This window comes from Cyprinodon tularosa, unplaced genomic scaffold (genome assembly GCF_016077235.1).
Source record: "Cyprinodon tularosa strain WSP-4 unplaced genomic scaffold, ASM1607723v1 ctg642, whole genome shotgun sequence".
Classification (NCBI taxonomy): domain Eukaryota; kingdom Metazoa; phylum Chordata; class Actinopteri; order Cyprinodontiformes; family Cyprinodontidae; genus Cyprinodon; species Cyprinodon tularosa.
In genome coordinates this window covers 274,628-296,656 of record NW_024039388.1, presented here as the reverse complement: position 1 = coordinate 296,656, position 22,029 = coordinate 274,628, and the positions used below count along the sequence as shown (strand labels likewise).

At 39.7% G+C, this 22,029-nt stretch overlaps 1 protein-coding gene across 3 annotated transcripts in view; it reads left to right on the top strand.

Moving 5' to 3' along the window:
• Positions 1-21,613, top strand: part of furina (furin (paired basic amino acid cleaving enzyme) a) — a 91,766-nt gene extending 70,153 nt beyond the window's left edge. For all 3 annotated transcript variants that reach the window (XM_038308633.1, XM_038308634.1, XM_038308635.1), the window contains exons 8-16: positions 1,908-2,080; positions 3,581-3,793; positions 8,955-9,055; positions 10,072-10,175; positions 11,480-11,597; positions 13,990-14,169; positions 14,252-14,376; positions 15,234-15,356; positions 17,490-21,613. In XM_038308633.1, coding sequence (XP_038164561.1) covers positions 1,908-2,080; positions 3,581-3,793; positions 8,955-9,055; positions 10,072-10,175; positions 11,480-11,597; positions 13,990-14,169; positions 14,252-14,376; positions 15,234-15,356; positions 17,490-18,085 — 1,733 coding nt within the window. In that variant the 3' untranslated portion in view covers positions 18,086-21,613. The remainder of the gene's footprint in view (positions 1-1,907; positions 2,081-3,580; positions 3,794-8,954; positions 9,056-10,071; positions 10,176-11,479; positions 11,598-13,989; positions 14,170-14,251; positions 14,377-15,233; positions 15,357-17,489) is intronic.
• Positions 21,614-22,029: the final 416 nt, after the last annotated feature.

Sequence of the window (22,029 nt, the reverse complement as noted above, 5' to 3'; positions counted from 1 at the left end):
GAATACCCTATTTGGGTGGGAATAGTACACCACCAGCTTGTGGTAGTTAAAATATAACACTTCATAATGTATATGTATTAAATAACCATGACACAGGAAAACAGATTTTGACTTCTCGTTGAAGTTGCCCCGAATCACAGTTAAAGAAGCATCCTATACCACTCCAGTTTGCTACATCATTACATCATCATATATCTTTCTAAAATAGGAGATATCCATGGCTCCAGCCTTATCAACATATTACACTATGTTCTTAGTTGAAGGACACCGCACTCATTCCATTCCCAAATATTTGCCACGCACATAATAAAAATACTTTTTTTTTTTTCTTATTAGAGGAACTGTCTTAATTAAATAAACTATTTGGGAAAACATTAGTTTAGACATGTAAAAGGTAGGTATTATTAGGGTTTAACAGACTCGCACATCATCAGTAATCCTAATAACTCCCCCTTGAAAAGGTGAAGTTTTTACAGTATTTCCAAAAACCAATCCATGTATGTTCATGACCAGGATATCAAAATAGGAGAAATCTTAAGCAGAGTTTCTCTCAGTTACACGACCATGGAATAAACAATTAACAGTCCCTCTGATGATGTGGCATTAATCAGGGATCAAAAGTAATAACAATCAAAACCTCACAGACCAAATGTTGTCTCTCAAGTCCACAGTTTCAGCATTTAACTAAAATTTGAGTGTCATCTAATTAAATTAAGGCTTTTTTACTTTCTTAGATGCACATTATGTTATTTTATATTAGACTAGCTAACCTGAGCCAATATTTTTAATAAGGTCAAATTCATCTACTGTCATTCCCACCTAGACGCCTCCTAAGTGTGACTGCTCATCATGGAAAACCATCCATCCAAATTTACCAATCAGTCACAGTAGGGAACATCACAGGACATAACAGATTTACTGCTGAGTGTTCCTTTGCATGGTTTCTGCATTAGCATGGCGTGGCATAGATGACGATCTGCCTGTGGCTCTGCTATGGTGTTACTGAACCCCAGGTTGCATTGATGGCAGTCGTCAGGTCATTTGTATTGTTGCCCCTCATCATCTTCTTGACAATACTCCACTTATTATCTGTGGCTCTTTATTGGGCACTACAGCACAGTGATGACCATCATCATTTAAGATGGCACAGATACCTTTAGTAGTGTGGTGAGTACCACATCCTGCTGACAATGGAAATACGCATATCTAAAATGTCCTGGAAGACGGCTGTGCTGACCTTACACCAGCAGATGACGTGGCCGCCCATGACTGGCAAATTCTGAATGGACCTCAAGCAACTTGGAATTTTAAGCATTTCCAATTTTCCTCCACACTCTGGGCCTTTTGTTCTAAAATAAAGAGCAGGTTAGACCACAGAAATGGCTCCACATTGGGCTGCAGGAGTTATTGGTCCTTTATGCTCATGGTGCTGTAAGAACTTTCCCCAGCTATTGACCACACATTGTAACTCACCTACAACCTCTCAAATGGGGTTTGCCATACAATCCTCTGGAGACTTGTGTTGATGCTGCAGCTTTCTCTTTCCTCTTTCCACTCAACCTTCCATTAATATGCAGCTCTCTGCCGAGCCAGCTTCCTTAGCAATGACATTTTTATGGCTACTGTCCCTGTGGAGGGTGTCAGTGACTTTCTGCTGAACATCTGTCAAGTCTGTCTTCCCCAAGAATGTGTAGACATTTCTGGATAAAATATTTGTGTATTTTGTTGTTCTCATTCAATATTAACATCTGATAAATACATTTGAGGTTTAGAGATTTTAGATTTGTTATTAAGAAAGTTTTGCCAGTGAAATGGGTCAATGTGAATGTAGATTTAACCTGTGTGACTGGAGACCTGTAAAAAGAAATGTGTAAAAAGTGAATCCTTTGATGTGGACCTTGCTGCAGGTGTGCGTATGCTGGATGGAGAGGTGACTGACATGGTAGAGGCCCAGTCTCTCAGTCTGAACCCCCAGCATATCGATATCTACAGCGCCAGCTGGGGCCCAGAAGATGATGGCAAAACTGTCGATGGACCCGCCAAACTGGCAAAGGAAGCTTTTTTTCGAGGAGTCACAGAGGTGGGTGTTTGATTGTGTCTGTGAACGGCAGAGTTATTTACTGCCTTCTGTGTTGCTTCTTTTCAGCAGTAATTGAACTGTTCAGGCATGAGAGGACACCAGGCACAAGCACAAAGCTGTTTTTGACCCTGGTAATCCTGAGGAGGAAGAAATGTCCTCTAAAAGCCGGCAGTGAGGACAAAAACGTTGTTTCAGCTGAAGGACATCTGCTTTAAAATCATAAAAGTCGTCTACGGTTTCCAAACATATCAACCTTTAAAAACCCCAAAACTTATTTTGCTCTATATTTATTTATCTTTATAGAGTGAGGTAATTCTATACATTTTAGATTAGTTTTTAAAGTTGTTTAAATATTGTATATTATGAATATAATTTTTGTTTATCTAATGGGACATTAAATATCTGAATTGTGTATTCAATAAATGAATAAATGTTACATCTGCTTTTTAAATGGTATATTTATCTATTTGATAGGGCATTTTTATTAATTTCATGATGTATTTTGTTCTTCTATATATGTCAGGGGTCTCATGATCATTTTGAGAAAAACATTGTCAACCCACAGTGGGTTCTAACCCCTAAATGCTAAATATTCAGTTTTGAAAAATTATTTCAACTATATTTATATATATGTATATATAATATATCCTATATATCTAGTGAGAAAAGATGGAGAAAACCTGGAAGGTCAAGGCATTGGGGCACTAGGGGCAGTGACCCCCAAACTTAAGGAAAGTGCAGTTCTAGGAACAGCAAATATATATATATATATATGTAATGGGAAAGAGAGGGGTAGTTAAATAAGATTCATTTGAAAACCAGCCTGTCAGCAACTAGACAGTCTATATAGTTAAAATGAGAGGATGGTTATGCAATGTCAACAGTCTTGTTGCTGATTGCAGCTCTTTATATTCACCACAGTGGGATTACATGAGTTATGAACAAGTCAACAGAATTCTAAGAATACAGAATACACCCGACTCCAACCCAGCTCTGTAGGATTCAGAGCATGTGCCATAAAGCTGATTGGAAGCGCTGACACTGACTACTAAGATAATTGGCACTGTGACAGCGCTGTCAGACGGTGGAGTGGGTGGTGTATCTCTGGAATTGATCAACGCACAGAGAGATGGTGCCACTCAATACAATAAAGCAGCTCTTAGATGAAAATTATTGTACTTCAAAGGCTGAGAGGTTGGGTGATTTATTACAATGAGCTGTTGTCATTTTGACTCGTTCTCTGTATTGCATTGCTGTCGGGCCATATTTAGCTCCATACAATTTACCGAGTGACCACCTTGGCCCCTGATATGTACACTGGGTTTTAATAGAGCCTCTTTGAGAGCGGCCCTTAAATACATTCAGCCGCATATACTTGGGATTCCTATTAAAGTTTAAATGATATTTTGGTCTAGTCTTTCTGTTGATGGGGTAATCAGCTAAACAGATGTGTGTTTAATCTTTTTATATGTTCCTATAAACATGCGTTCTGCTCCTCAGGGTCGTGGCGGTAAGGGCTCCATATTTGTGTGGGCCTCTGGGAACGGAGGAAGGGAGAAGGACAGCTGTAACTGCGACGGCTACACCAACAGCATTTATACCCTGTCCATCAGCAGCACTACACAGAACGGCAATGTACCCTGGTACAGCGAGGCCTGCTCCTCCACCCTCGCCACCACCTACAGCTCGGGGAACATCAATGAGAAACAGATTGTGAGTTGTGGCCGACTACAACATTCTCTGTCCTCTGATTTTTGTCTTGCCTTTTTATGATTCTACCATAGAGAGCTTCAAATTCTCAGAGAGATTCTCTGCTGGAAAAAAAAATTTTAATTGGACTTGCTGTCACTCCTGAAATATCGGGCCAGCAGGAGGCATTAGATTTTTTTTTAATCCAATCATTTTGTTTTTCTTTAAAATCCCGGTAAAAAAAAAAAAAAAATGTAGTTAGTAGGTGCTCCATATGAAGACTTTACTTATTCAAATTCTAAAGCTTTATTCCCATTTAGGGAATAGAAACTGTTCATTCAATAATAATAGCCATTTTCTTGTTGCATGTGGAGCTTATAAACTTAAAATTGCTTTAACCCGTATTGTATTAAAATATAACTGAATCTGTTAACACTAGGATTCCCAGAAATCTGATCCTACTAGAACTCCTACTGGGCCGTCAATTTGACGTTGCCATTTTTCCCTAAGGAATGCAAGAGCAGTGATGATGTCATCCACGGAAATAGTTCTAGTGTGACGTATAAACCCATTATGGATATGTAGACCTTAAACCAGGTCTAATATATATTTATTAAAGGCTGCATTCTATGATATTATTTCTAGTCAAAATTTATATTAAACATAAAAAGGTAAAATAAATAAGACTAATATATAAAACTATTTACTACACAGGTTCAAAGTTTGAAATTATAATGTTATTTACAGAAATTGATTGATTCCCCCAGTACACCACACGCCACATTTTCACATTTAAGACAAAAATCTCATATGAGGGGTTTTGATGCAGTGTTGACACACGTGGCACTGTTTTCTTTCCCTCGCCAAAGCTGGCTCTTCTGCAGCATAGGGGTTGGTAACTTGCGGCCCTGGAACGCATGTGTCATCAATATTTTGAAGCACTTCTAATGCCTGTTTAGCTGTTAGATTTCTTCTGAAAGCCATTTTTCCATATTAGCCTTATATCCCATTTACACTACCCTTGGAAAACCGATCCATGCTGAGACCGGTCCGAGCTCGGATCTGTTAACCAGGCCGAGCTTGGTTCTGACGACCGTTTACACATCACGCTATCTCTGTTTCTCGACTCCTCGCCTCCTAGTGACGATCTGCGGTATTACTGCCAGTATTGAACGAGGAAATGAAGCAGTTGGTGGCGGTAATGCACCAAAAGTTGTTTGCCAACCACCATAAAACACAGGAAGAAGAAGACGAAGAAGGAGGGAATCAAGCAAATCAAAATGTTGCGTGGAGAAGATTTCGATTGTTGTTTATAGTTGTTCTTCTTCTGTTTTGTGTTGGTTGGCAAGCAACTTCTGGAGGGGCATTAGCACCAACTACTGGAATGGAGTGTGATCGGAATGTTCAGCCATGACGCGTTGTGCTCATGCGCTCTTGTTATCAGAGAACCGAGTCAGGGAAAAACCGAGCCAAGCCCACCTCTGGATCTGGTCTGCAGTTTGCGCGGTCCGGTTGTATCTAGCTCGGTTCAGTTCACTTTGCTTTCCATTTACACACGATAAGTTATCTCAGTTACTGAGCTCGGACCGGTCTTGGCACGGTTTTTCAAGGGTAGTCTAAATGGGGTAAAAGAGTTCCACAGATTTTTTGGTGGAATGTTAGTTGCTAGGCAACGGTACTGTCTGTCAGTCAACAACGGGAATAATTTACAATGCAATGAATTAAGCTGTGAAAATGTCGGCTGTGGGAGATTGAGGTCAAATCAACCATATTTAATTTTTAGGTTTTTATTTTATTTAAAAAAAAAAAAAACTGAAAATTAAAATGAAGGAAATATAGAAACAGCAAAAGTCAGTTAACATGACCAACATAAGAGTAATGTAAATAAAGTTATTTCACTTCAAAATCTCAGAACTGTCAAAAATGCGGCCTTGGGAGTTCTACTGTTAAAGGTGTTAAAAAGGTTTTGGTGAGAGCAGTGCTTTCCCATCTCGTTTTCAGAGAGACACTGAAAGCAGAACTCCATGCTTTGTCTATTTAATTGTTTCTTGGGTTGGCTAATTTTAGCTAATTCGAACAATGTATTTAAATGTAAATACTGCTTATCACCCGATTTGAAGTGTTTTTGGAAATTTGACCACTTCTGCTTTTGAGAAATTTGAATGACTCACTGAATGTGAGTCAGAAGCTTTATCCACCATGTTTGTTTTGAAACTCTTGATCGTGGAAGCCGAGCCGCAGCTGGAGCCGAACTGCACTGATGTGTGCAGCACACGTAGTAACACACATAAGAGGCTGCAGCCAAGGATTTGAAGGAAAATTAATCAGCTTCTTTGTAATAAATCAATGAAATTATAGAAATAAGATATTAGTTGGAAAAGATTATATGTCTGCATCTACGATTACACTCACGGGTGTCCGTAGCCCTGCTGTGAGTTTGAAAGCTCTTGGTCCTTTTTGTTACTCAGATTGTTTCTGTCAAACAAAATTAAACAATGTTAATGGTGCTCTAAGGATGTTTAGGGCCTGATTCTGAGCAGCACAATCATTAGGGAGGAGTAGCTTTTCCTCTTAACATAGAGCTATTTTAAGCTGGTTCAGACATCCAGTCAACCTGCTTCTCAGACATCTCTTAGTTTCAGCAGCCAAATTGACTGACAGGAAGCAAACAGGCTGATTGTATCTGTTGAATGTCTTGGAAATGGTTCAGTGTCCCTCTGGAAAAGTGGCATTTGCCTCGGCATGATTCCATATTTGCATAATTTAAGATTGGAAAGACGAGCAGTATAATCAGATGTACAGTTTCCAAGGCGTACCTCTGCTATGCGGTGATAAATATTTTCAAATATGTTGAAATAAATAATACTTATACAGATCAGATTTGATCTGGTTGTTGCTACTTTAATGATTTTTGCTGAGGGAGGACCTTAAAAAAAGCTATAAGTTATATCATTTTGGATATTTATCTTAGTAAAGTTTATCTTTTACCATAGTAAAAAAGTTTAATAATTTATTGAAAATAAAATAAAGTTAAACAATTCATTAATTAACTTTTTTGCAGTCAGTTAAGTAACTTTTCTTTCTGTTTTCACAGTTGTGACTCATTAAAACATCCATAGTAAAATGCTGGAGCTCCATCCATCAAATCTGTTTCAGTTTAACATTCTTGTGACAAGCATTAAATCTCTTTCCTAGATATACATGCGCACCAGCATGCACACACATTTTCTCTATATAACATGCAGCCACAGAGCTTAAAGAGCCTGACAGGCAGCCGATGACATCTTCATGACATGTGCCTGGTCCTGTAATGTGTCTGTGATGCACCGATTTAATTATGATGTCACTCATGAACTTTGGGGGGGCTGGAGACTAGGAGAAAGGGCGACATCTGTGAGGTTATTCCAGAGAAAACATTTTAATGTTTTACTGAAATTTTTTTGGTTTGGTTTTGGTCCTCTTTTCTTTTCCTTACTAAAAATATTAATTTGTAAAATATGATCAAAAGTATGTCAGTTCTTATTATTTGAAATTATTTTTGCGTGAAGTCTGTATAAGTATCTTTTCTTGCTCTGCTTTTATTTTGCAGTCTTGTTCAACAAAGTAGACCAACTTTATTTTTTGCATTGAGCTGCAGGATTTGAAAAGTTTTTTTCTTTTTATCATATGAGACAGTTTTCTTTGAAGAAACTCTCTGGTTTTTGCAGCCGCTTGGTTTTTATGCTTGCAGGGGGAGATATTCACATCTGGGAGCTGCCCAGTGAACCCACAGCTCTCCGCTGTGGATCACTAGGGGGATGTCTGCTGAAGCAGTTCCTTCTAAAAAGAGTCTCTTAAAGAGAAGGAGAGCACATGATTTCCATGGTTTGATTTTTCTAGCTGGCAGCTTTGTGCTCTTCACATTCTGACTCTTTATGCATTAGCTGATTCTTGCCCCCAGCAAATACAAGCAGTATAAGATAACAAATGAGAATAAGGTGAAGAGTAAGGGATTTTATTCATATAACTGGGGCAAGTTTTAAGTTATCTAAGAGCTTTAAAGGAAATTGGTTATAAAATGTAATAGGAAAGTTAAATTCAGATAAATATCGATTGATATTTACCTGAATTTCTAAAAAACAAATTTGGTTGCACTAGCAGGCATAAAAAAACATTGATTTTTAAGTGAATAACATACCATGCTGTGAAAATTTATTTTTCTCTTTGCAGATAAAAATTTTTTCTTTTGTGTTTACATGCCACATGCATTTAGAAAAATGTTAAAAATTTGTGACATCATGTGCCAAACTATCCGAACTAATCTGCTGTATAAATGTGTGCCCCCAAATATGTACACCCCGCCTCATAAGCTATGGTTGCAAAATGTTGTTTCTTCACCAAACTACCTTACTGACATTCAAAGCAGTAGTCACCATAATTATTCCAAGACCGCATCATGTTTATGATGCAGCAGTATGACACAGAGGCTGGACAAAACTGGGGAGATTTCCAAGACAAAAAAGCAGTGGTAAGCCTAACCAATTACAAAAGGCCAATCTCACACTCAGCCAAAAAAGTCTTGAGGATCAATAAATATGCTGCAGAATGACGCAACAAAAATGTATCTTTATAGAAAACGAAAAACTACATTAAAATGACCGGCAAACATGTTGCCGGGAAGGTAATATGAAGTTCCTTTGCTGCTTTTTGGAACACAGATTGCCAGATTGATCGATCAATGAATTATTCTGTGTATTTGGGAATCATGGCGTAGAATATTATACTATAATAGAATATTATACTATAATATATTATATATTAATAATATTAAGATAATGAACTGATACACACCTAAAGGTCCACCTATAAATGGCAGAGAATGAAATGTTTTGAAATGGCCTAGTCTAAGCCCAGACCTACATCAGATTGAAATTGTGTGGTATGATCTTAGGACCAGTTATAACCAGGCCAGTAATGATAGAAAAGCTTCCTATGTCACTAAATTATTATAAAGATAAATCATCATGAAAACACTGCTAAAGACCTTGTATTTATTAAGGTCTACCTTTCTTGATATTAAATTTAGTTTCATCTGAACGATTAAAATGTGACAAAGAATCTAAATCAGAAGATAACAGCACTGCCAAAATGGAGAAATCTGTCTGAAAGATGTTTTTTTTTTTTTTTTTTTGTCTTTCCTCCCCAGATAACAACAGACCTCAAATCTAAATGTACAGACTCTCACACCGGCACCTCTGCCTCTGCCCCCCTGGCTGCTGGGATCATTGCTCTCGCTCTAGAAGCCAAGTAAGTGCTTTTACTGCTTTTTTTTGGACCTGTACCGCTTATTTGCTCCAATTATATTGATTAAATTTGAAATTGATTGAAATGCAGCGAAAAGGAAAAAAAAAACAAAACAATGTGTGTACTGTAAGCTCATTAAGCTACGCCTGAATTTTTTTTTAGAGAAGGTTTGAACACATTCGATTTCTAAGCAGTTTGAGTTGAAAAGATGGTGACAGAAAATATTTCAAAAAGATGAACAGATTCATACTTTTTTGTTGCTGCATCCTTAAAGCCCTCATGTTGGATTAATCCGCTGCCGGTGGTGCTGCCTGTTGCTCATCCATTATAATTAGATTTTTCAATAAAAAGAGAATTTAAAAAAAAAAGTATTCAGAATGAAGTTATTTAAGCCTTCAGCCACATTTTTCAACTGTGCTGTTACAAATACCTCGCAGCACTAATCATTTTTATCTCGTCACCCAGCACTAATGGATGGCCATGAAAGATGTTGGGCACAAGCTTCAATGCAAGCAATTAGTCTAGATGATGGAGAGGAAAAAACTATAGAGACAAAAAATAAAAATGAATTGGATGAGGAAGGATTCACCCAGAGTTAGCCTGTCGAATGCCCTCATTTGAACTAAATCCATAATAAAAAATTAAGCTGAATTTAAAGCTATATGAAGTTAACAAAAAGAATGACAATTCCAGCCCAGACCTTTATCCCTGCTTAATGTTAGCATTCTGTAGAAAAACAAAACTTTTTTAGTTTTTCTTTATTTTTGGCAAAGGCTTCAAATGAACCTCAAACACATGCCGGATTAAGACCTAATAGCCTTGCTGAAACTGTGACTGGGACCTAATTGATTTAATTAGCTTTCCACCTGCAAGTTTAAGCTGCACATGCATTGACAGGCTCAGCCCTTTGATCTTCTGTGGAGCTTCAGCTTGATTTATAAGCAAGAGCATGTGGTGCTACACGTGTTTGCTGATGTTGGCTATTTTTATGTGCAAACATGCATTTCTGTTTGTTCCAGTAAACAACTGACATGGAGGGACATGCAACATCTGGTTGTGAGAACTTCTCGTCCCGCCCACCTGCTCACGAACGACTGGAGAACCAATGGAGTCGGACGCAAAGGTGCAGCAGCTTCGGCCAAGTTGTCTTCTGTAAAGAGATGATCCTGAGGGCAGGAAAATAGACAGTAATGTGCAGCTTTTAGGCACTGTGAAAAGAGTGCTGCATACAAAAAGAGCATGCCAAATTATACAAGTCTGGCCATATATACATTTTTGCGGCTAGATTTGTATAAACAGGGTTGAGATCTGGTCAGGATATGTTGAGTGCTCAAGACTGTTATTTATGCAGTGAGATACTCATCCACCCTCCAGAGCCAACAGGGAAGCGCAAAAGAGTGGACAAACCCACACCCATAGGAAATCTGTGGTTAGTTTGGAGAGATCTTAGAAACAATCTACCAGGGCTATTCCTTTGAAGAATCAGTGCTGTTATTAATATTACCAATTTCTTTTTATTTCACAAATAGTGATGAAACTACACTGTTGAACAGAGCAGGAGTCTACATATCCTTAAACATTTGTACTGTACTCTATATGCATCACTACACCTTTTGTGCTTAAAATGGTAAAATAAAACAGATGACTTAAGTGCTGAACAATTAAATTAAACGTAAGGGAGAGATATGTCGGAGAGGCAGAAAAAGGCAGAAAAACACTGAAGAACACAGGAAGTTAAGAAAAAAGTCTGTGAGAAATAAAACAGGATAGACAGAAAATGAATCTGTGAACGTAGTCAATAATTCAAATTGGTTTAACCAAAGATTAAAAGTTAAGAGATTAAAAAAACAGTAAGGAGAAGAGCCTGCATGGCATCCAAAGTCTGAGTAAGAGTTTTCATCACATCTTTGCAACATGTAAAAGCATCTGGTCTACGGACCTGAGGGAATGAGACGGAACATTAGAATGCAGTGGTTCAGACAGATAAAATGGAGCACAACTGTTAAGAGGCTTAAAAACAAATAGGACTCCAGTGGCGAAACCAGTAAATGTGGGCCAAAATTGGGGAAATTGGCTCTTCTTTGCTTGTACAAATTAAAAAATGACTACAGGCACTTAGTATCACTTCTAAGAGGAAAAATAAAGCTGATAAATGCCAAGAAGAAGCGTCACAGTTATCAACACACTAGGTACTAAAAGAAGGATGAGTGTTTAGTTAAAAAGGCTGATGCTGACACTTAAAAAAAAAAAAGTGCAGAATCCCTTAATGCCTTAAACACGAACATAACTCAATTATATAACAGAGGAGCTATCTGACACTTAAAAAATGTAATTAGTGGATATTGGTCTCCGAAACTGCACCAGGGTGACTATCACCCTTCAGAAAGCAGACATTCATGAGGCTCATCTCTTTTCTTGTTTCTACAGTCAGCCATTCCTATGGATACGGTCTGCTTGATGCCAGTGCTATTGTATCAATGGCAAAGACGTGGACGAATGTGGGGCCACAGAGAAAGTGTGTGATCTCTATTCTCACTGAGCCGAGGTTGGTATTCATTTACATTATCATTATGTCTGCCTTTTGTATTGATTCCAACATTTGTAGTTATGGTAAAAAGAATGAAAGCAAGTAAAGCCGAATGTAGACTCAACTAATATGATTTCTTTACCCATTCAGTTAGATTCTCTGATGGCACCTGACGACAACTGGAATATATGAGGGCTACTGTTGTTTTTTTGTTGCTTTTTATATGGTAAAAGAACAATTATATAACCAAATGAGACGAAAACAAGATTCTTAATTGACTTACAGTTACTCAATAAAATGAGCAGAGAAGCTAGTGCAGCGGTGCATGGCACAAATCTCTATCACAGACCAAATGACCAGATTCCATTCCAGTAGATGTTGCATGGTAAACAGTTTTGGATGTGTTGCAGTTTGGTTAGTGGAGCCTTAATGTTCCATCACCATATGCCTGTGCAGGAGTTTTCTAAATTAGCCTTCATGCATCATTTCAGTGAAACGTTGTCTTCATTTCTGTCGGCCTGGTTGAATTCATTAAAATCTCTGCCAATGTTTGTCTGCTCGGGCTTCTCCCAATTACATCTTTAACATTAGTTTTCAGCCATCTTTTTTTTTCTTCCCCCGCCACTCTTCCCGGGCGATACGGTCTAAACTCCGTGTGACATCCTCTGTTCATTATGCTCTCCCTGTCACTCGTCTCACTGGGTCAGAGCTTTGTCTCTCCTTTACTGTGGCAATGACCAGATGGTTCCAGCATCTGGGAGCTGCAGGTTATTCAGTTTACATTTTAGGTTTTTAGCTGCCTTGTTTATCAAAAGTGATTCACAATAAACAATCTGAGGAAGGAATAACTCCATTAGCAGCGTTATTCACTACATTCAGATATTAACATATCAAAAGAGCCTCTGATATCGGCCATTCATACAGCAGCTGTGATCATATTTTGGAAAGAGGATTTTTAACCAAAGAGGGAAAAGTACTGGAGAAAAATCTCCTCTAAGCTTCCCCCCTTGACTGAACAAGGTTGGATTTGTTACTGGCTGGATTTCTTCCCTTCTCCATGCCCTCTGAATTTGCGTTTGCACATTTTGTTTTTTCTAAGAACTGATTGCAAATATTGGAGACAAAAAAAAAAAACAATATTTAGTTTTGAGAAAAGAGCAGGTGGATGAGCTGGAAGCTTTCTTGGAGCTTTTCATCCGATTATTTGTAGTCTAGAAACACCCTCCTCTTTTCTCCTAGGTTACCCAGCCGCAGCATCACAAAGCTGCACGTTTGGCTGGGCTCAAGAATTATCTTTTGTGTGCCATGATAAACCTTACATACAATACAAAGGAGTCTCTGGAGGGTAGAGGCCCAACCTGCAGAATTTAATTTTAACTGATTTAAGTCTCCTAATCCAAAGGGGAGGAACAAAAAGATCAATTATCTAATATCTGCTTAAAGCCTCGTATTGAATTCTTACTACCTGGTACCATCCTTACAAGATATATTGTCACCTAACAATTGTCATGATATCAGGACTCTAATTGTCATCACATCCATTAGGGAGGTAATTACTTCCCCCCCCGGCAGAAGAGGGAGACGCAGTGACAGCCTTTACAAAAAATAGCAAAAAATATTATGTATGATTATAAAAATAAATCTGATAGAGCCTCACTGTTTGGAAGAAAAATAAGATAAAAATGACTTAAAAAAAATAACCATAGCGATCCTCAGCAGTATCCAGGTTATTTATAGTGCTCCATTTTACCATAGATATAATTTCTAAGCCCATTTAAAACTAGCTCAATTCGTAAATAAGTTTGTCATAACAGCAGACAATAAGTAATATTTAAAAAAACTCAGCTGATCATCCAAAGCAAGCATGTGGGGACTGTGGAAAGTAGTTTGACAGAAACCTTTAGCGCAACTCTCCTCGGGATGAGCTGCCATTTGCTGCGGCAGACTTAGAAGCTAAACGGCTAATTAAGGTTATTGAAGTGTAGTTTATCACTCCCCCACAGCGCCTTAAGTTCAGCTTCTAGTCGTCTTCTCTAGTGTAAAGCTGCTTTACTCATCAAAAGCGTTTTACTGCAGGTGATCCTATAATGGAGCTTGGAATATGCAGATCTGTTTGGACTCATTGGAGGCAGGTCATATACTGTATGATGCGATATGACAAATCTGAGCGTTTTGTGCACATCTGCTGCTGTCCATCTCAGAATTATTGTAAATGTGTCCTAAGAGGATTTGAGGTGAAGGAGAGAGGGGTATTGAATGCTTTACCTGCCTAAGAAACAGTGATTCTCAGACATTAATCCGTCTCACCCTCCAGCCTATTTTGGTCAGCAGTGCTGGCACAAAAAAGAAGGAAATATAATGTTTGCTTCGAACCTAATGTACGTGTCTTGCTTCTGTTGTCGTCTTGTAGGAACATCGGCAGCCACTTGTTGATTGACAGAAGCGTGGATGCCTGCTTCGGTTCAGACAGCCATGTGACCTCTTTAGAGCACGTCCAGGCCCGGCTCACCCTCACCTACAACCGGAGGGGGAACTTGGCCATCCACCTCATCAGTCCTGCCGGCACGCGCTCCACCCTGCTGCACCCGAGGTACTAGCAACCCCAGACCGTGAATGCATTGAGTTTAAATGCATAATCCCAATAACACTGCTAAATGCTCTATGTCCTTTAGGCCTCATGACTACTCATCAGAGGGTTTCAATGACTGGGCGTTCATGACCACCCACTCTTGGGATGAGAACCCCAGCGGGGTGTGGACGCTGGAGATTGAGAACGTAGCTGGTGCCAGTGATTATGGTAAAGCAGCTATCCTCTGACTGGTTTTATTTTTTTTTTCTGCAAGTCCATCTTTCTGAATTGTTCAACAGATTGCAATCTGTTGTGTCTACTAATCAGATAAAAGGGTCATAGTTCACTGCCAGGTGATTAGACATCAAGAGGCTTTACTGTCTCTGCAGTAGTTTAAACTTTGTGGCTTTGCAGCAACCAGTTTACCTGTTGATCTTTGCTCTTTTGCATGACAATCTGTGGGGGGATTTCATTATACTCAAAAGCATTTCTGCTTCATCTTTGGGATAATAAAAAAAAAAAAAAAAAATCATCCAAGGAAGGATCCTCCTTTGATTCATCTCCTCTAAGGTCCTCCTGGAGCCTCCTTTGTTCTCATTTCCTCAAGGTGCTTTTAAGGGATTGGAAGATGGCTCAGCGTCTTTGGCAGGGAACAATTTCTAGGTCACAAGTGCAAGAAGGACATGAGGCAGCATACGTTATAGTAGAAAGGAGCTTTTATGTTTGCTCTACGATCTTGCGTCAGAGCATTGCTAACCCCACAAAGCTGCTCCACAACTTAATATGCAGTCAAGAATCTGGGTTATTGTCTTAAACATTCATCAGTAGTCAGGAGTGATTTACAGAAGTCACACCTCTAAAAGTGATTGATTTTTTTTTATTTTTAATTAGTTGATATGTTCTTCATAACTGAACTCTGTAATAGAGGATGTGTTCTTTTTAAATCCGTAGTTCATGTTTCAGAGCCATGTTCTGTCAGGAATAGAAAGAACACAATTACCAGAATCCACTGGGAGCACTGGAGCCTTGTGGCTTTTGACGGGCCTATTTCTAATTTCTTTTTTTATCCCCTTGTCTCATTTTAGGCACCCTGACCCAGTTCACCCTGGTGCTTTATGGCACCGGCTCAGCATCTTCCAGCTCATCTGAACAGTCCCAGTCCAGCAACAACAACTGCAAGACTTTGGATCTGAGCACAAAATGTATCGGTAAGACAAGTCATCCTCACCCCAGTTAGCTCCTTTCACACAGCCGCAGCAGTCAGAGGGTGAATAAAACAGATAAATGGACCCGGTTAGTGAGAAAACAGGCAACACACCTCAGCTAAACTTGTGACGGTGTGTGCTCAGCTGCACACCATACTCAGTTTCTCAACACTCTCCTGCCGGGATTGGCATTTTAAATGAATAGGTAACCTCTGATTAGATCAAATAAGCATCACCTCAGCTCTCTTAACTAATCTAATTTCAATTTGAAGCTCTTCACTGCTCTTCCTTCCTAATACAACTATTGCTATAGGCGAGGTCTCCCGCTCCCACTGAGCCACTTCTAAATGCAGCTACATGCTGACTGAGATGGAGTCAGCCTGACCCCTACAGGCTGTGCGAGGGTTAAACATGTCAACACACAAGTGCTGACTGAATACAATTATCATGCATTTTAGCAGCATCTCAACCAGAATGTTATGATAATTGTACATCTCAGGAACAGAGGGCTGTATGACAGCTGAAACACAATTATCATTCTTCCCCAAGCTGCTGAAACGCTGCAGAGATTATTTTTTTTCTTGTATTCAAGCCTATTTATTTATCTGTTTATTTTTCAGCTTTGCTGCCCTCACACTGTAACTGATTACTAGATAGGCACTTATCTGTAGCTGGATCCCTTCTGCTGTTTTTGTTCGTTGCTCTCAGAGTGCAGCAGAGTTCATTACTGCGAAAAACAAAAGATGCTGAAACCAAGCATCCGGGTAATTGGTACCACTGAAGACAAACTGGAGTAGAGGATTTCTCTGAAGCTGTGGAGTTGAGAATGTAATGATTCTAGACTCGACTTGATGAAGTCATAAAATGATGTGTGTACATGAACTAAAGTTTTCCCTGCTTCTGGTTTGAAAGGAAATGCATCCCACTTATTAAATAATTAAATGATTATTAAATGATTAAATAATCCTTTAATCCTTTTTATTAAAAGCATTTGTTTCAATAGAGTTGGACAGAAACAACACTCCAGCTATTGCTACTTCACTGCAGATTTATCAGAATCAGAAAAACCTTTCATGTAAGATAAACACAGATAAACAAACTTCCAGGACGTGGATGACTTGTAATTTTGACTAAACAACTGCAAGTCGTGTAGGGATTTTATAGTGTAACGTTCTGCGAAGAAAGATCACTGTAGCAGATCTAAGAAATAAGATGAAATTAAAATAAATAAATAGCATTTACATCTCTTGAGCTCTACATTCATTGCAGTATCTTAATAAATTGTGGAGATGCACTTTAATTGAATTATCTTAAGTTTGTTTTTTCACTCAGTATTCCACTCAATTTATCTCATTCTCCTCGTATTAGTATGAGTGCTTTATGAATTTAGACCATCAGTTATTGTATATGAAAGACTAAAGGGTTTTGCAGTGAATTTTAAAACTTTTACCAGAAAGAATTGAACAACTAAAATTGCAGAGACAAGAAAATTACAAGTTCTTAGTAAACTACATGCTTCTTGTTCTGGGAAGTGGACACAGCTGTTAAGATACATGATTTTTATCCCTAAAGAACAGAAGTTCAATCAAACATCGCAGCTTAGATCAGAGTTAGCGCGGTTGGCTGTTGCAAACTTCTTTCTAGACATTTCTAGTCCCTGGCTGCAGAGCACTAAGTTTTTTAAAACTAGCTTTGCCCCAGCACCCATCACAAAATGTTGCTTTGGGTGTTACAGACTTTTTTTCCCACTTCTGCTTCCACTTTTTATATTTATGCTGATTTTCATTTGGCCTGTGGTGCTTGCTGAGATGCGTTTCTGCAGATGGATAACTTGCAGACCAAATTAACCTATAAATAAAGTAACTTAAATTCAGGACAAACCACTACTTAATGAAAAAAAATAACTTTCCTCTGATTGAATCGTGTTTATTATTTGAAGTTCAATGTTCATTTAGGAAGTGAGTTGAATAATCTTGTTTTATAACAAAGGTTCTGTCCTACCTCTGGAATTTTGATAGCTTGGAGATATGTAGAAATAATGATTTTGGTTCCCTCTTTAGGGCTCCTCTGACTCATACGAGAGGGTAGATGGTGAGTGCAGCAGCTGATTTCAGTTTCTCTCTCTCTCTGCTGCAGAGTGCAACCCTGGCTACTACCTCTTTCAGCGGGGCTGTGTGAAAGAATGTCCCGCAGGGTTCGCAGTGGGCTCCCAGCCCCTCAACTACACTGTGGGAAACTCCATCCAGCCAACTTCCGTCCCAGCCTGCCTGCCCTGCCCGCCGCCCTGCGTCACCTGCAGCAGCCTCAGCCCTCAGTTCTGCCTGTCCTGCCCCGATCACAGCTCCTTGGACTCCATCTCCGGTACCTGCCTGCGCCTCAACCACTCCATGCGAGAGTCCCCCGGCGGCTTCATGGTGGGCCAGGAAGTCCCCAAGTCTCTGCTCGAGCATGGCTCACAGCTTCCCGTCACCATCGCCTTGCTCAGCTGTGTGGCCATCATCGCTACCTTCGCAGGCGTATTCCTGCTGCTTCAGCTCCGCTCCGGCGCGCTCATCAAGCTGCCCTCTTTGGAGGCGGGCGGTGGCTTCAGCCTGAGGGGAAGCCGGGTAGTGTCGTACCGCGGCATTCCGACGGTCTGGGGGGACGACGGGCTGAACACGGACTCGGAAAATGATGAGTTTGACGTCCACAACGAGAGGACTGCCTTTATCAAAACACAAAGTGCTCTTTAATGCCTTCAGAAGTCCCTCCTCCTCCTGCTCTCCTTTAAATTCCTCTCATCCCCATCTGTCTCCACACTTCAGGGCAGTTCACTGTCCTCTCTGTCTCTTCCACTCAAACACCCTCTTAATTGTATCCTCGCTGTCTTATTTAGATCCTCATCTGCTTTTAGGAACTGGTCTCACTTCGTCGTGGGACTCATGATGGGGAGCTGCTGTTTTTGAAGCTGGGATCAGCCTGAGCTTTTGCTTTGTTCACACTTGGATGCTTTTTTTCCCCCAAATCTCATATCACTACCAGCATCTGTTGGTGCAGAGTTCATTTTACCTCCAGCTTACAGCAAACAAATGCTCATTTACTGTATCTACACCCCCCCCAATCTTCCATTAGTCTCAGTGCAGTAGCCAGATGAGATTTTGAGCAGGAGAATAAGAGATGATTTTGTGTGCGTGTGCATTTCTGAATGAATGAGCCTGCATAGAAATGGGTGTTGAGATCTGATGAGCAGTTTGGAGCGTCGTGCCATTAATGAAGACATTAAAGTGCTTCCTGTCATTTAAGATTTTAACTGATGGCAAAATGACAGTTATTCAAAGAGCCATTCAGACTCATTGAAAAACATTTTCTTCTTTCCTCTTTGTCATTTGCTAACATCAGTATTTAAAATCTGTGCATTTTATTACTGCGTTTAAAATAAAAGAACAAGAGATTTGACAGTTTAAAATGCCATCAGAGCAAAGAAAGCCACACATTAAATATCTAAACGCTTTCCATCATTTTTAGATTCCAGCCTCACTTTTTTCTAAGGCAAGCTGCGTTCCAGGAAAAAGAAATGCCAAGAAAACATCTCTACATAAATATCTCACACCCAGCTTTCTATTTTAATGGCAGCATCTGATGCCCCTCTCTCTCCTTGGGTGGGAGATGAAGCAGCCGAGGCGCCGCCGTGCATTTGTGAGCCCCTCAAAGCAGCTGGCAGGTGTTGACTTACCTGTGATTGATTCATCGACACAGCAGAGGCTGTAACAATACATCAGGGGCCCCCCCGCTGCTGTCAGAGTGAATCAGCCCCACAAACACAAGGTTCATGTCTTAATGACTGGATGTGGGTTTGATTTGTGCACGAGCATGACCAAGGTTGTAAAGCATCACCTGACTCGCCTAGCCTCTGAGGCTATGATCCCCCCCCCACTCTTAACTCTCCTCTTCAAATCTCAAGTGTGGATTAAAATCCCACTATCGACGCTCCTTAGCTCATCAGCGTCTCTGCACCTCATCCAATCACAAATTCAAATGATCAAGTCGGCATACTTGAATATTTTACTCCAAATGATTCTACAGCTAAGAGATTTTATTAATATAATTATTTTAAGTGGTATCATTTTGTTTTTCTTCTTTTCTGGGCTGTGATCATATGAAATAAGCGTCTCATTGTTTAATCCATTATAGCCATTTTGATTCCATTGATTCCTATCCTTTTTTTTTATTTGTTTTCTTTCACTCTGTTTAAATTTCTGCACAGAAAAGCCAATGCTTGCTGGAAGAGGTTTCCAGATGATGGCGTGCATAAAAAACTGCAGCTGCTCATCCTTTTATCTACCTCTCATTCCACAGCAAGGCTTCACACACTTAGACGGGGCTGTTAATTATAGAGGTGCATTTAAGTATGGGATAGGCATGACATTTTCTCTGTGGTGATATAGTTGGATGGGTTTATGTTTCAGAAGAAAAGAAGTGAAAGCAGATCACTAAACTGTCAACTCTACTTCCCCGGAAACTCACCTGTTCGCTCTTAAATGTATTGCCTTTTAGGATCAGCATCATGCGTGCTTATGAGTGGGCTTTAAAACCGCTTAATGAGATGAAATGTTCACAGATGAAAATGGCTGGCTAAAACCGGTGGGATCGTTTCTAAGGGGCGTCTTCCTCTGGACTTTTGTCGTCTTATTTTATTGTTTTTTGTTTTTTTTCCTAAGTTTATGTCACTGACAATCATTTACCTTGTCTTGAAGGCAAGAAGGGTGCAAAGGCACACAGAAAAATTGATTTTAGCTATTAATTGAACCACTTGTGTTGCAAAACCTTCACATGTGTTTCAGAAAAGGCTCAGTTTGTAAAGGTGAAGCTGACAGATGCAGGTATTTTAGTACGGATGCTGTCAAAACCAGTTTTATACCCTCAGATGGCCCAAACAGGAAACGTGCAGCACATTTGGTTGTTTCTGGACTGACAGGAGACCTTTGAGAGCGGATCTGGTGGGGAAAATAACAACCTCAAAAGCAACAAATGTGTTATAGCCTGGAGCTTTGTGTGATATACGTCAGTGCCTACCGCCATACCAGCTTTGATTGGTCCCCGCTGAGCTCCAGCCTCACTCTGTGCAAACACCAGGAAATGGGTAACAAAACAGGATCCAATTAAAATCTGACTGTTGACTATAATAAAAACCATGATTTAGACGGCATCTTGCTATTTGCATTTTCCCTTTCAGTCACTTTCCCCTTTAATTGATTTTCCTTTGTTCTATGTTGATGTACTCACTACAGCTTGACAACTCTGAAAAGAGGAACTCTTTTCATTCAAGGGTTCAACTTTTAGAGAAACTCCTGAATGGAGGCAGCATTAATTAGCCCGTGCTTCCAGAGCTGCTGAAATCCATCAGTGGCTCTATTGCCACAATGTGATATAAAATACACACTAAAAAGAACTGGTTTGCCAGCGGCCCCAGAAAGCAGCCCTTTTATGACTATAAAGTTTCCACCTGGCTGGCAGTAAAGCTTAAACCTATTAAATGCTGACAAAAAAATCTGTTTATTGCTAATTATTTTTGTCCGATTGTAAAGATGAAAACCTCGTCATTTAAAGGCTTTCAGCTGGGAGCTAGATGTTGCTCTTGTTCCCATTTCTTTAGGATTTAGTCTGAAATTGGCCACGCAAACTCGGACTTAGCTGATAGGAGCAATATCTTTGGCATAACCAAAGACAATCATTTAAATGCTGTTTGTTTCGTATAGAACGTGTCACCTTCAGGTTGGTTCATCCCATCCGTCCTCCTGTAGCTGCGTTCAAAGTGTTTAAATGAAACCCCAGTGATCTCTGCCTTTCTGAAGGTCCCTAATGACATGTTGCCTGTTGAGCAGCTGTGGAGGGAGGAGGTAGAATGTATCCCATCGCCACGACCTTAAGGGCTGAACCAGATCTGCGTGCAAATGCTTGTTAAAGTAGAGACGAAACACAACACAGTGCGGTGGAGGAGCAATCTCAGTCCACATCTTTGACCTCCTCCCACCTCTTCTCGAGGCTCCTGACCTGTGGCTGCGCACAGTACCTTACACATTTGTGACCGATGATTAATGTATAAGAATGACTATCCTACATGGGACATAACTCTAAAATAAGGCCTATTTTTGTACTATATGAATGGTGCAGTGTAATTTTCTTGTAATTTAAAGATGTTCGTTTTTGTTTTCTTCTTTTTATTTAATTGATGTCAATTATAGATTCTACTAAAAAAAAATAAAGATCTATGCAAATTTAAATGTTTTATTCGTTTTGTTTGTTCAGGTTTTCTGAGCAGTTTGGAAAAGTATGGAATTTGATCTCAGGATTTTCCAGGTCTAAAGTTTATAAAATTCTCTTTTTATGGGGTTATAAGGATGTTGACAGTCCTTACCTACTGGATTTCTCTCCTCCCTTATGCCCTTCCGGTATTTCCACTTTAGCTGTTTCCGTACTTCCGTCCTTTCTGCTAGAGGCGTCCTACCTTTGTTCCTCTCTTATGTTCTTTTCCATCAGTCATGTCCTTTCTTATTTCATTTTTTCCACATTCTTTAGGTACTTGCCTTCTTTGTACCTTTCCTTGCATCGTTTTTCCTGGTCTCTTTCATTGTGTGTTCCTTCTCCCATTATTTTTCTGTTCTTGTTTTCCTTTTCTTTGATTCCTCCTTTCTCCCTC